Source organism: Diceros bicornis, chromosome 4, assembly GCF_020826845.1.
Source record: "Diceros bicornis minor isolate mBicDic1 chromosome 4, mDicBic1.mat.cur, whole genome shotgun sequence".
In the NCBI taxonomy this organism is placed as follows: domain Eukaryota; kingdom Metazoa; phylum Chordata; class Mammalia; order Perissodactyla; family Rhinocerotidae; genus Diceros; species Diceros bicornis.
This window is the reverse complement of record NC_080743.1, coordinates 83,890,401-83,904,010: the sequence shown is the minus strand read 5'-3', so window position 1 is coordinate 83,904,010 and position 13,610 is coordinate 83,890,401. Positions and strand designations below refer to the sequence as shown.

The 13,610-nt window shown below is 41.9% G+C and overlaps 2 protein-coding genes across 7 annotated transcripts in view; one reads left to right on the top strand and one right to left on the bottom strand.

Moving 5' to 3' along the window:
- Positions 1-3,484, top strand: part of SMG7 (SMG7 nonsense mediated mRNA decay factor) — an 81,616-nt gene extending 78,132 nt beyond the window's left edge. For all 6 annotated transcript variants that reach the window (XM_058539898.1, XM_058539902.1, XM_058539899.1 and 3 more), the window contains 5 exons: positions 525-605; positions 1,079-1,238; positions 1,915-2,085; positions 2,201-2,346; positions 2,968-3,484. In XM_058539898.1, the coding sequence (XP_058395881.1) occupies positions 525-605; positions 1,079-1,238; positions 1,915-2,085; positions 2,201-2,346; positions 2,968-3,081 (672 nt within the window). In that variant the 3' untranslated portion in view covers positions 3,082-3,484. The remainder of the gene's footprint in view (positions 1-524; positions 606-1,078; positions 1,239-1,914; positions 2,086-2,200; positions 2,347-2,967) is intronic.
- Positions 3,485-6,668: 3,184 nt separating this feature from the next.
- NCF2 (neutrophil cytosolic factor 2) overlaps positions 6,669-13,610 on the bottom strand; it is a 30,387-nt gene continuing 23,445 nt past the window's right edge. The window contains exons 13-15 of the mRNA XM_058539903.1: positions 13,444-13,555; positions 9,506-9,683; positions 6,669-6,953 (exon numbers count right to left, since the gene is read on the bottom strand). Of these exons, the coding sequence (XP_058395886.1) occupies positions 6,841-6,953; positions 9,506-9,683; positions 13,444-13,555 (403 nt within the window). The 3' untranslated portion in view covers positions 6,669-6,840. The remainder of the gene's footprint in view (positions 6,954-9,505; positions 9,684-13,443; positions 13,556-13,610) is intronic.

The following is a 13,610-nucleotide window of genomic DNA, read 5'->3' as shown; positions in this document are numbered from 1 at the left end:
TGTAAGCTTCACTTCAGCAACTATTATATAACATGAATAGAGCTGCCTAGGAACCATGTTAACAAAACCAGTTGTCAAATGGATTTGAAAGACTTTTTTTAAGTCATTAATGTCAATGTTTTCAAAATTTGGGGAGAAAACAGTGCCAGATCGATTCTGCATCTTTTGAAAGTATTTTAAATGCAGCTATTGACAAGGAGATTCCTGTGATTCGTGCCTAGTAAGCACTCAGAACTGCCATTTTCCAGGGTCTCTAGTCCCTGCCAGGATCTCTGTGCTAGATTAGAGGTAATGATCAAGGAAGGTTCTCTCTGACTCGCCTGTGACAATTGGCACTTAGCTGGTGTCATGGTATTAACAGATTTGAACTCACATCTTCTAAGCCTAACATTGTACATGGTGGGTGAATACAAGTATGCTTAAATTGTGGTGTTTTACTTTGGTTGTATAGTATCTTAAGATTAATATTAAGAAAATGTAAGGCATAATTTAACTACCTTTTTTTTTTTTTGGGGACTCTGAAGAAATCCTTATTGGAGAAGCCCTCAGAGCTCATGTCACATTCATCATCTTTCCTGTCCCTCACCGGATTCTCTCTTAATCAGGTGGGTAAACAGTGAAGAATCTTGCTTTGTGCTTTTATTGTTGGCCGGTATTTTCTTTCCCATTCTATTTTAGCACGTCTATTTTCCTCTTTCCTTTCTCTTCCACATATTAGTGTCTTCTGGATATTTGATTTTACCCCCTCTCCCTCTGATTGGTGTACACTAGAGACTTGTATGTTGTAAGTTTGAACCCTTTAACTTCTCATTAATATTGAAATCCTTAGGGCTCTGTTGTTCAGCCAAATAAATTATTCGGTTTAACCTGGGTGGTTTAAATAGAGCAAAATAAAGGATGAGAGAAAGCAAAGGGAAAGTGATTTTAATAGGAAAACTGAAAGAAACCGAAATAAAAGCCTTCAAAAGTTTGTCTTGCTAAGAAAAGCTTAAGGTGTATCAAGCATCCATGAACATGACATTTTCTTAAATCTGTTCCCTTGGAGTGAATTTGTAACTTAGTTGTCACTGTCTTTCAGGAAAGATACCCAAATAACAGTGTGTTCAATGAGGTATATGGGAAAAACCTGACAACCAGCTCCAAAGCAGAACTTAATCCCTCGATGGCCCCCCAGGAAACATCACTGTACTCCCTTTTTGAAGGGACTCCGTGGTCTCCATCACTTCCTGCCAGTTCAGGTATTGACTAGTCTTTCAATTACAGACCTTGCATTTCCTATACATTCAAATTGATTAAGAGTATGATTTTGTAATTATAAATGTTTGTTTATTTTTAAAGTAACTTCTGAAAGAAAACAGGAAAAAAGAAGCCTGATGAACCAGTTCACATAATAAATGCCACTAAAAAAGCTTTTTACATCCTCAGTAACCAGCAAAGTTGTAATCAAGAAAAATATGGGTTCTATCTTAAGGTTTCCAGCTCTTTTGTTTGTAGATATTCATTCTTTGCAGGAAAAGTTGCACTTTTTAAAATAGAGATTTATCATCTATTTTATAAATGGAGTCTGATTTAATAGTAATTCTTAAGGTTAGGGAATTCTATTTCTGATAGAGAAGACCAGTAGATACTTATCTGAAATAGTATGCCAAAATAGTGCATGCACATGACAGAATTGTATACTGTTTGATTTTGCTTTTTTTTTTGTAAGGCAAGGAATGTGTGTTAGATATGTGCAGTAAAACAGATTAGTGGATCTGGCAGAGTCCCTTTTGGGGCCCTTATTTTGCCTTTCCTGTAAAGCCCTGTGGTTATTTTTAGTAGAATTTAAGTGATCAGATATACAGGAAACTTTTGCTTTTGGTATGTTTGTGAAACATCTTATATTTCACATGCTATGTTGTTATTATTTAATAGATCATTCAACACCAGCCAGCCAATCTCCTCATTCCTCTAACCCAAGCAGCCTGCCAAGCTCCCCTCCAACACACAACCATAATTCTGTGCCCTTCTCCAATTTTGGACCCATTGGGACTCCAGATAACAGAGATAGGAGAACTGCAGATCGGTGGAAAACTGATAAGCCAGGTGAGATCCAGACTTGATTGCCTAGCAAAAGTGAAATAACTTACTCTATCCTTCCCTGGCTTTTGATGTGGCAATAATAGAACATCTTGAATTCTTATCTCTTTTTATCCCTTAGCCATGGGTGGGTTTGGCATTGATTATCTCTCAGCAACAACATCCTCTGAGAGCAGCTGGCATCAGGCCAGCACTCCAAGTGGCACCTGGACAGGCCATGGCCCCTCCATGGAGGATTCCTCTGCTGTCCTCATGGAAAGCCTAAAGGTGAGTGGATTTCAGGAACAAGAACCACAAGGGATGCCTCTGCTTTCATTCACATAACTAGGCTTATTCCTAAGGCCCCTAGAATTAATTCATAGCACATATGTAGCAAAGTCCTAGAAATGTGGTCTGCCTTATAAAATTCTTGAATGGGATTTTTTTTTTTTAATTTGTGAATTCACTAGTGATAAAGCAGTATCTTCAGGGGGACAGAAACACAAAGATTTTAGTTGCATTCTAAGGCTAAGAAAGTTCTGATTCATCTTGGAATGTTTGATTTAAGCCTTTTCTGAGCCAGTAAAAGAAGGGTATCTAATTTTAGTAATGTTTCATCTGCCTAAAACCTTTATAATAAATACTCTGTGGTCCCAGATGGAGCTGAGTTTTAGTAGAAAGACTGTATAAAACGTACTTTCACCTTTGCTGGTTTAAAATAATCTCAATGGAAACTAACTAGTCTTGAAGACAGTCTTACAATGATTTTTTCTAATAGCTGGATTTTTTTTAGGGGGTTGGGCATCTTGGGACATATATGTCTTTATATTTGGGTGGGATTGAAAAACAAATTCCTTTCAGACAACAAGGCATTTGACCTCTGCTGACAAGCTCTGGGCTGTTTTTCAGTCTATCTGGTCCAGTTCCATGATGCATCCTGGACCTTCCGCTCTGGAGCAGCTGTTAATGCAGCAGAAGCAGAAACAGCAGCGGGGACAAGGCACCATGAACCCTCCACATTGAGGCCACAGTGGCATCCCTGGGAATGAAGGCTTCATAAACCATGGCATGTTGGGTTTGCAGGACTGGCCCACACAGTCCTCTGCAGGTGGCAGCCCTCTTTTCTGTTTCTTGCTGTCGAGAGGGTGTAAGTGTTCCACCAGCCCACTGAGTGTGCACGAAATGTCTGCAGTGCAACAAAAAGAAAAAACCATCAGGAACTCTCCGTCCCCTCGGGGCCTTCCGGAGGGAGAGAGGAACTGCTGTTTGTCTCACTCAGTTACCTGATATCACCGCCTCTCACCTTCTCCATCGTGCATGTCCCCAGCCACATGGGAAGTGAAAGCTGAGACGGGAAGGCAGGTGGGAGAAGCCAATGGGAACTTCTCAGTCCTTTTTTCCTCTTTGGGGAATAAATAGGAATCCATTAATGATTGCTTTGCTGACTGAGAATGTAGTTGAAATTATTCCTAAACATCTTTTATTACTGTTATTACTCAGTAGTAAAATATCACACTGAATTCTTCCACACACAGATGTGCTTCTTCTAATCAGTGTGTAGCAAGGAAAGCCCCGTTCACTGCTCCTGTGAGAGGTTGGTGGTGACAGGATGGGGAAACTGACCTCTTCAGCCAGTGGGAGTGTTCCATAAGGGAGAGTACAAGGCCTCAACTTTCACACAGAAGGTTCTGGTAGGCCCTCCTGCTGGAGATTCCAGCAGGAAATGCCCTTCACTCTGTAGGTGCTTGAGCCCCATTCGATGCAGTGTGGGTGGTGGTGCTGGGCTGGACTAGCAGATGACTGCTGTAGGATTTTAAATTAACGTTTTTGATCCCCGTACATTTTACGGTAGCATAGCAAGCAGTCTCACAGAAGGCAGGCTAGTCCATTCATGGCCTGACACATTTTAATAGGTAGAAGCTTTCAGTGTGGTTATTTTTTGGTTGGTTTTTGTGCCCCCATCCCACTTAACCACCCATCTCCTCCTGTCCCTACCTCCATCCCTTTTCTACCCTATGCTGTATGCTAGTAATTGTCTTTATTCCTAATATGTACAACATCTCGCCAAGAAGCAACAGCATGGGGTCCAGCAGTTGGGGCCCAAAATACAGTCTGAAGAGGAAGGAAGCAGTGGCGTCTGCATAACCCACAGAGGGGCCCGACCCCTGCCCAGCCGCAGTCTCCCAGCCTCCACTTTGGGAGTGAAGTTCAAGACAACACGGACACGTGTGCGTCACGCACAGAAGAAAACACAACGAAGTCCATTCTGGAAAAGGCGAAAGAAAGGAAAATAAACTTTTATTTGATATTTATTAGAAGGAAAGAGGACTGAAAATTTTCTTGTGTAGAAACAGAAGGACAGCATTTCTGTTAGTCATTTCCTGGAAAAGTAATATTTTAAGGGGAAATTATGGAAACAATCTAAATGTCCAGTTGCTGTGCTAGTGGTAGGGTTTATTTTCTGGGAGGTCTCTCCTTTGTGTGTATGTGTGAGTGTTTGTGTGCACACACACGCCCATCTGCTCTCCCGGAGGGGAGGGGTGTTGTGTATGAGTGTGTGGCGTTAGTGTGGGACTTATGAGCTGGAAAACAGCTGCAGAGCAAAGCACATCCAGGAGCCCCGGTTGTCCCTGGAGTCTGGGCAACCCCAGCAATGAAAAGGGGTGAGATTAATGCTCATTGCTCTTTGGAGAGAGTGGTTGGAGCCCTGTGTTACATTATTGCTCTTTTAATTTGACATGGTGTTTGGGTTTTTTTGTTTTTGTTTTGTTTTTTTGAAAGGTCTGAAAGGGTGATGCCCCCCACTCAATGGCAATATGAAACCCTTCGTGCTTCTCTCCATCCCCTTCCCTGTGTCTACCTTTCTCCTGTTCCCTCCCTGCCAAGCCACCTTCCCTACTACCTTTCCCCTCTTGGTGTGTTTGAGCTCTGCATTCAGGCAGCTGCAACATTCCAGTGTTTGAACTGTCACTGATTCTTGCACCCTAGACAAGCTAACCAGGTTCACCATCACTCCCAGTAGTACCCAGGTCCCATCTACAGCCCCATTTCTGCATGAGAATTTGGTGTTTGGAATGTTTCCTGACTCTTGGGGTAGGGTTCCTCGCCTTATCATCCTCAATGTTGAGTAATGAGGAGGGAGAGGAGAATCTTCAGCAGATACTGGTTTTGTGTAGTAAACTTTCTTTTGTGTTTTCTTTTTTGTTTAGTTTTGTTTTGGTCTGTCTGTGCAAGACCTGCAGCTGCTGAAATCAGCTTTGCCTTTAATTAAACCATGTTCTCTCCAACCAGATCTGTGTATAGATTGTTTCTTTTCTATCCTAAAAGAAAATCCAACTTAAAAAGCAAGAATTTAACTGCTCACAAATCACCTAGGGGAAAGCAAAGATGGTCAGAAATCAAATATGCTTTAGGGTTATTTTTGCTTTTAGTAGCATTCCAAACCTGTGTGCATTGTATGCAAAGGGATGAGTAGAAAGAAAATGATTGTCAAAATTCTTTTGTTTAATAAAGAATGGCTTATGCAAAGGAGTTAACAACCCACCATTTTTATCCCTGTTGTCACTGTTAATAAGGCAATTTAGAGATAGTTTATCCTTTTGGCCTATAAAATTCACTAAGTCTCATTTGCAATAACAGTAATTGGTCTTCTTAGCTTTAGGGTTGCATTTCTTTGAGTTGTGTCCAAAATTTCCAGTGGTAGCCAACCGGGCCTTCAGCAGTGTGCTGTGAGCCGTGCCATAGCTTAATGGTCTGTGTGTTCACACTGACTAGCTACCCTTTCACCCGACTCAGTCTACACTTCATTTCCTGACTCTGCTTTTCACAAGCACTTACACACTTGAAAAATTGTTAACAAAGCCATACATACTCTTCAAGAAGAAGGGAGGGAGAGGAATTAAGGCCACATCCTAAGGTCTAGTATTTATAGAATCCTTCACTCAAGTTAACCCTGAAAAACTGGGCCATTTGGTTAAATGGTAACCAAAATAAAACTATAGTATTCTATCATGTATATTAGTATAGTAAATATTATAAAATGTTAGCTAATAGGATACTGCTAACAACTGGCTTCCTTGAATGCAGCTTCTTTTCATCATTTAAGTGTTAGTGGCATATATTCAGTATTGAACTCTTAACAAATGTCCCTCTCTGAGAAGGCATGAATGTAATTCTAGTATTTTAATTCTCTGTGGAATTGAAAGCTGTATTCCATGGGAACCTAACTCAGTCTAGGTTCTGTTTAAGCCACGAGACTTTTAACAAAAAAAAGAAAAGTTAATTTTGTATGTGTGTGTGCTGTCCGAATTACCTGTAAGGTTACTTCACGCCCTAGGAGTCTGTGACAATAATGGTTCAGGAATAAGAATATTTACACTTAGGCATTGGGCCTGCACTCTGGCTGTCTTGTTTGTGTAAGTTTTTTATTGAGGTATCACACATACAGAGAAGTACATCAATAATAAGTGAACAACTCAGTGAATTTTCACAAAGTGCACACATCCGGGTAGCCAGCTCTCAGCCAGAAACAGATTATCAGCACCCTAGAAGCCCCCCTCATGCCCTTCCAGACAATTCCAACCACTTCCCTCACCCCACCCCCAGGGTAATCATCATCCTAAATTCTCACATGGTTGTTTATTAGATTAAATATTAACAGGGAAAAGTAGATTAGATAGCGCTTCCAAACAGTAACTTCTTGGTACAGTGTACTGCAGAGGCATGCTAAACCTTGCAAATGATAGTACTCCCTTTTCTTCAGCTTGTAGGTTGTGAAACATCTTAGACTCCTCTAGGAGTGCTTTCCAAGTCTGTAGTTGCATGTTCTCCAACAAAAGCTTTGGGGAAAATACCAGCCTTCCCTTTGCACTCCCCTTCCAGCCACTCTTCATTCACTGATAAAAGGAAAAGTAGACATTGATTTCTAAAACTAATACAGAAAATGATCTCCTCTAGATAGTCCACACAGATCTTTTGTCAAGTCCTCCACCCCCGATCGTGCTAATGGGGAGAAGTCTGTATTGGAAGGTGATTTGCGTTAACAGTGGACAAAGGACTTAGCCATCTTTTTATTGGTTTCTGCATTAGACATGATAATGGAGGAGTAAAATGCAGAAGAATCAATAAGATTTTTCAAAAAGTTGCCAGAGAAATAAGAAGAAAGAAATTGAACAATGAATCTTTAGATAACGATATTTTAACAAAGGAGAGAGTTTTATCTGAGTTCAGTTGGGAATCTTTGTTTTGACTACTGGAAAGGGACATGCCATTGGTTAAATATATTAATAATAAATGTTCACTAGTGAATGATAGTTGGAGCTAGTGATAGGTTTAGTCCCTGTTTGTAAAATATAAGGATTTTAATAGCTCCTATTTTGAGCCTTTAATAAAGTACAGGCACTGTACTAGGATATATATACACTCAGACTTTATAATAACTCAGTTGTAGATATTATCCCTGTTTTACTAAGGATAAGGAGAGCCAGAGAGATTAATAGTTTGTTCAGGGCCATTCTGCCAATAGCTTAGGTATGACGTGCTCCAAAGCGCACCTACCAGACCACAAAACCAGTTTTGAGGTTCATCTTTGGATGTAAGACATCTAGATCAGACATTAGAGCACTGGTGGTTGGGTCCTGTCCCCAGAAATTGCTTTAATTTGTGTGGGGTGTAGCTGAACATCAGAATTTTTTCTCAAGTTCCCTCAGGTAATTCTAATTGCAAACCACTGTCTTGATCCTTCCTACTTATAATGTGAGTTATAGACTGGAATCATTTACCTGTCCTGGATCCTGGGAGCACATTAGAAATGCAAAATCTCAGGCCCCACCCCAAACCTGAGTTGGAATTCATTTTAACAAGATTCCCAGGTGATTCACATGAAAGTTTAAGAAATTTTATGAGTGAAACCATCTCATAACTGTTGAATACAGTTGAATTCACCCCCACTCCCACCCATGTTTATGCTGAACTCTGTTTTCTATTTAAGCATTATGGTAAAGTTTCAAAATATATGGGTACTTCCTGAATTAAACTGACTTAGACTTTTGTACATATTACAGTAAGGAGTACTCCACTTTCTCTCCATATCTACTCAGAAGGTTTTTCAGTGTGTTCTCTTTTATCTCACCCCTTCCTTCCCCCAAAAAATCTCTGGACAATTTACCTTGTTGATTGATACTGACACCTAGAAAATGGCACTGGGAGTTACCAAACCAAATTCTTACCATTGAGTTTGCATTCTCTCTTGTCAGAAGATACACACTACCAGTGCACCCTGCTTCTATGTTTCATTACTCATATTTTGAGTTAATTGCCACACACTTGAGGGTGAGTATATTCACCTTCTACCCCATTAACTTTAAAATCTCCCACTGTCATTTATTTTTTTTTGTGAGATCAGCCCTGTGCTAACATCTGCCAATCCTCCTCTTTTTTCTTTTTTTTTTTTTGCTGAGGAAGACGGGCCCTGGGCTAACATCTGTGCCCATCTTCCTCCAATTTATATGGGACACCGCCAAGCAGTGCATCGGTGCGCGCCCGGGATCTGAACCGGCGAACCCCGTGCCGCCACAGTGGAGCGGGCGCACTTAACTGCTTGTGCCACCGGGCCAGCCCCTCCCACTGTCATTTCTTAATCTGATGGATTTTGTTATAACTGATAATAGTATTTGTTTTTCACTACTTTGCATTGCTAATAATATTTCAGCCATGCGAACAAAGCTTTTGATGCGACTCGCATTTGTTTCCAGGTAGAGAAATAAGACTATGTCAAACCATGAGTTAGAACAGTGCTTCTCAGTAGATTCAGTAGACCAGCATCACCTGGAAGCTTGTTAGAAATGCAGATTTGTGGGCCCCACCCCAGACCTGAATTAGAATCTCTGGGAGCTGGGGCAAGGAAGTTTATTTAACAAACTCTCCAAAGTTTGTTAAACTTCTGGGAATACTGAAGTTTGAGAAGCACTAAGTTAGATCCTCCACTTACTATTTCAATTTTTAATGTGTTTGATTCCTAACAGAATCAGGAAAGTCGCCAGAGCAATTCTGAATACCTGCTTTTAAGGCAAAATTTACCCCCTTCCCTCATCTTCGAAAAGTACATCAATTCAAAGAATAATGGTTTGCAGAAGATAAGTATCATATGGCTTGGTACAAAGGCAAAATGATTCCAGTCACCTTCCAATTCATTAACTCTGGGAATGAGAATCCATGGCTTCCAAAACATAGCTATCTTTAATAATCAAAATGTTATCTAAGTCTGCCATTTATTGCTTCCCTGCCCATCAGAGCACTTAATTTTGCTCCCTCCAGCTGAAAACTAGGAAGGAGGTTGAAACCATTGGCTAAAGTTTGGTTTGTAGGTTGTTGATGTTTTCCTCTCTGCCCTTGAATTTATTTCTGCTAACACGTAAATTAGTCTCTATAATCCAGGAGTAGCACTTACCCATTGATAAAACCAGGATTATGTCCCCTTCCAGAAACTCCAGGTCTTCTGGTTGGGTAGCCTCATAACTAAAGAGTGCTACCACTTGGCTCCCTTCCTTAATCTGAGGTTCTTTTATCTGGTTATTAGCATCAGATTTTTCACTTTCCTTGGGTTCATCTGGGAAGCCTTGGTCACCCTGAAATAATAAAGGGCCTGTTAGTTTTCGTTACTTCCTAGCTGGTGAACACTGAACATCACTAAAGGAATCAATCAGTGAATGTCACTGTAGCACCTGGGATGTAAACTCCTACAGGCAAGTTTGTGATCAGTGCCTAGCATAGACCTGGTATGTGCTTTATGACTACTAGTTGACCGGTCCGATAAATGAAATCAAAAGGTCTGCAGGACCACATAGGCTTAAAATCTTACTGAAACCTTACAGTCGTCCTGAAGAAAGTAGGTACTATTGTTACTTCTTTTCAGATCTAGAAACAGAGGTTGAGTCACAAGTGACATAACCCAAAGTCAAACCTGGGTTTCTAACTCCAAATCCGCGCTTCTTCCCCAGCACCCACAACACAGGGACCTTGTTAGAAATGCACAGTTTGGGCTCCATCCCAAACCTATTAAATCATGAACTCCCTGCAGATGGGGCCCAGCAATCTGTGTTTTAACAAGCCCTCTAGCTAATTCTGATACTTGCCAAAGTTTGAGATCCACTGTGCAGCACCTACGATCTTTCTAAGGCCATGAAAAAGGCTTTACTTTTTTATACATGTAATTACACATCTTAGTTACCATTATGGTCACTTTTGACCCACAAATGTTGAAAAGGAGGAGGAAAATGCAGTTTCTAGAGATGAGAATCTTAAGATTTAACAAATCAGTGTTGGAAACCCTTCTTGGCTAAATGCTGTACTGAGTGTTGAAAGTTCTAGTTTCCTGATGCCGTTTGTTCCAACCTTGGCAGATCCTCTTTACTGAAAGGTAGTTCAGTAAGGTGGAAATGGCCCTAAGGAGTCCAAAGACCTAGGTCTGTCCACTCCACTGCTCTACTGCTTACCGGCTGTATGTCCATGAGCAGGCAGTGTAACCACTCTGAACCTCACTTTCCTCACCTGAAATTGAGGCTGGAAGAATGAAATGAGATGATGCAGAGTAATAATAGCTGACAATTGTTGAGCACTTACTCTGTGACAGTACTATTCTAAATAGATATATAAATATTTAAACTTGGTTAATAAGTGTGCCTGCATAGAGTAGATACTTAATAAATGTTAGTTCATTTTCCTTCTCTCCTAGTAAGTGAATGAGAACACCCTGACTTGCTACGAGTGAAACAATGACCTTTGAGGCTAGATTGAGTTCCAAAAAGACTGTGTTGGCAGTTTGGGGAGGGTTAGCCGCATACAGCTGCTAAATAGATGGAAGCTCTCTTCGAAGGACAAAAATTAACAATAATTAAAAATAAAAACCTTTTAAGTGAAGTAGTTCACATTTAGAGCTGAACTACTACTAGGCAGAATCCTTTTAAGACAATACTTAAAGAGATTAGTCCAAAGACACAGTTGGAAAACCTAGAGGGACCTGTGAAACTTTCAGGGGACCCCTGACACCGGCACTGATTCTTACCCCAGGGGCCTGGGGCCTCTCCTCTCAGCTAGAGGCACCAGAGGTCTCAGCTCCAGTGGCTCTGCTTGCTGAAGGCAATTTTCTGAATTCTTAGATACCACTGACGTGGAATTTATTACAGGGCCTTCCTCCAGGCCCATCTTCTTTAGTTCTTCCTCTCCCACTCTTTTTTTGTCCCCCCAGCAAACATTTGTCTTTTATTTGAGTGAGAATCTACCGGAGAGACCCTTTCCTACTAAAGCAGACACCCCTGCCCAGCTGTGGGGATGAGGGTTTGGACGAGGGACTGTGCCTCCCACTGTGGCCCCAAGGCCTAGGTGGTCTGTAGTAGCTTTCCCGGTGTGGTCATTTCCATGGTCTCAGATCCACTTGTGGGTGAAAAATAGCTCTCAGAAGGACTCATATATGAATTGTTTAATTTGATACCCCCTAGATTGATAGAACTGCAGATGCCACAGTCTAAAAATGCTAAAGCAGAAAACACAGGTTAGTGGAGGGCAAACTGAAGCTGTCATAGGGACCCCAGTTAACACAGATTTGATCAGTGGAGATCACGTCCCATTTAACTCTGTGTCCGGACTCCGCAGCCCCAGGACTCTGGATGGGTAGCTGATGCCTCAGAGGAAGCCCACTGGCCAGCCTGGCTGAGCTCCCTGCCTAGCTCATATGCTCCACGAATCATTGGTCCAAAGCAAGACCTAACTATTTTCTCCCCTGCTCACATCATCCTAGTGCAGCAGTGTACAAGGCCTCCCATGACCTGGCCCTGTTGCCTGTCCTGTCTTGTCTCCCACCACTCTCCCTGTTGTGTCCAGTAACGCTGAGCCCCTTCGCCCACTATGCTCACTCTTACGATCTTCCCTCTGTTCTCTTCATCCATATAATGTATCCTAACGTCCTCCACCTTGCTAATTTCTCTTTACCATTGTAAGGCTAAGCTTCAAGACAATTTCAGCATCATTTTCTCTAGGGACTACTGACTTGTCCCACTTCCCTCCAGCATTTTGGGGTGAGATACCCTCCCATGTGCCTACATAACACAGTATGCCATTTGTGCATCTCCATCAGTTTACTTAAGGCATGCTTCGTAACCATTTGTTTGCCTTTGTCTTCTCCACCAGAAGGGCCTGTGTCTTATTAGTTTTTAAATCTCCAGTGGCTATCTAGAGAGCAGTAAGCGCTCAGCAAATGTTTGTTGAAGAATAAATATCACTAGACAAACACTGGAAACAACCCAAACGTCCACCAACAGGTGAATGAATAAGCAAATTGTGGTCTCCGTACAATGAAATACCATTTAGCAATCAAAAGAAATGGACTATTAAAACACAAAATATATATATATATGTATTCTGTACAGTCCACTTATATGAAATTACATAAAAGGCAAACAAAAAAGTATGTTGACAGAAAGCAGATGGGTGGTTTTCAGGGGCCATGGTTGTGGGAGGAAATTAACATCAACAACAAAAAGAAATGGCAACTTTTCCCTTAGAGACTAAGGGAGGAAGTCGAAGAGTGTTACCTTGCAGCTACTACTTCTAGCCTCTAAAGTTGCTCCTGACTCCCTTTATTCTTACGGGAAAGTCAGTTAACTTTTCTAGACCTTGGGGCCTGTGGATAACCTGCGCTTGTACCGTCAGTACAGCGAGGTGCTCAAGAATAAGGCAGGCTCTGGAGTGACAAAGCCCGCCTGAGCCCTGGCTCCGCTCTGACGAGCTGTGTAATCTTGGTCAAGTTGACCTCTCTTTGCCTTGTTACCTAAACTATAAAATGGGCTAACAATACCTACCTCCTAGAGTTGTGGGGATTATAAGCATTAACACACAGAGAGCACTTAGCATAGTATCCCGCATGTAGGAGGTTCTCAATAGATGCTTGCTCTTGGTAGGAGGTTGTTATCCAAATCATCTCTGTGAAATAAATGCTCACTATTTTCTTTTTACTCTCAAGTGCTCTTCCCCCTGGAAAGTTCCGGTGAAGAATGGCTACGAGGTCAGTCCCCAGCTATGACTTCATTCCAGCTTTGCTTGAGAGTGATGGGCCTAAACTTTGAAACAGTTAGAGGTGGCAGCAGGTGGAAGGGACTCAAGGCTTTCTGTGGGCTCCTGGGCCTGCTCTGCTCTTGTGAGAAACCCTTTCCTGGCTGCAACTGGGGTGAGGATGCAGATGAAAGAGAGGCAGAGCTGTGGCTTGTTACCCACGTATCCCCAACACCGAGCACAGTGCCAGGCCCACAGAAAGTGCTTGATAAATGTTGAATTGTTGAGGAAGTGGCCCAATTGAAACACGACCTTAGGTGCCCTTGAGTTCCCTGCACTCACCACTGTGTTCTCACACCACAGGGTCAGGCAGTAGTTTTTCACTTGGCCCCAGGCAGCCTTCATGTTATCTTCTGAGAGGGGCGCCAGCTCATTGCTGTCCCGAGGCCGATAGCTGGGTAGAGATAATGAGTGGAAACAAGTCAGAGAACATCGGTGCAAAACCATCC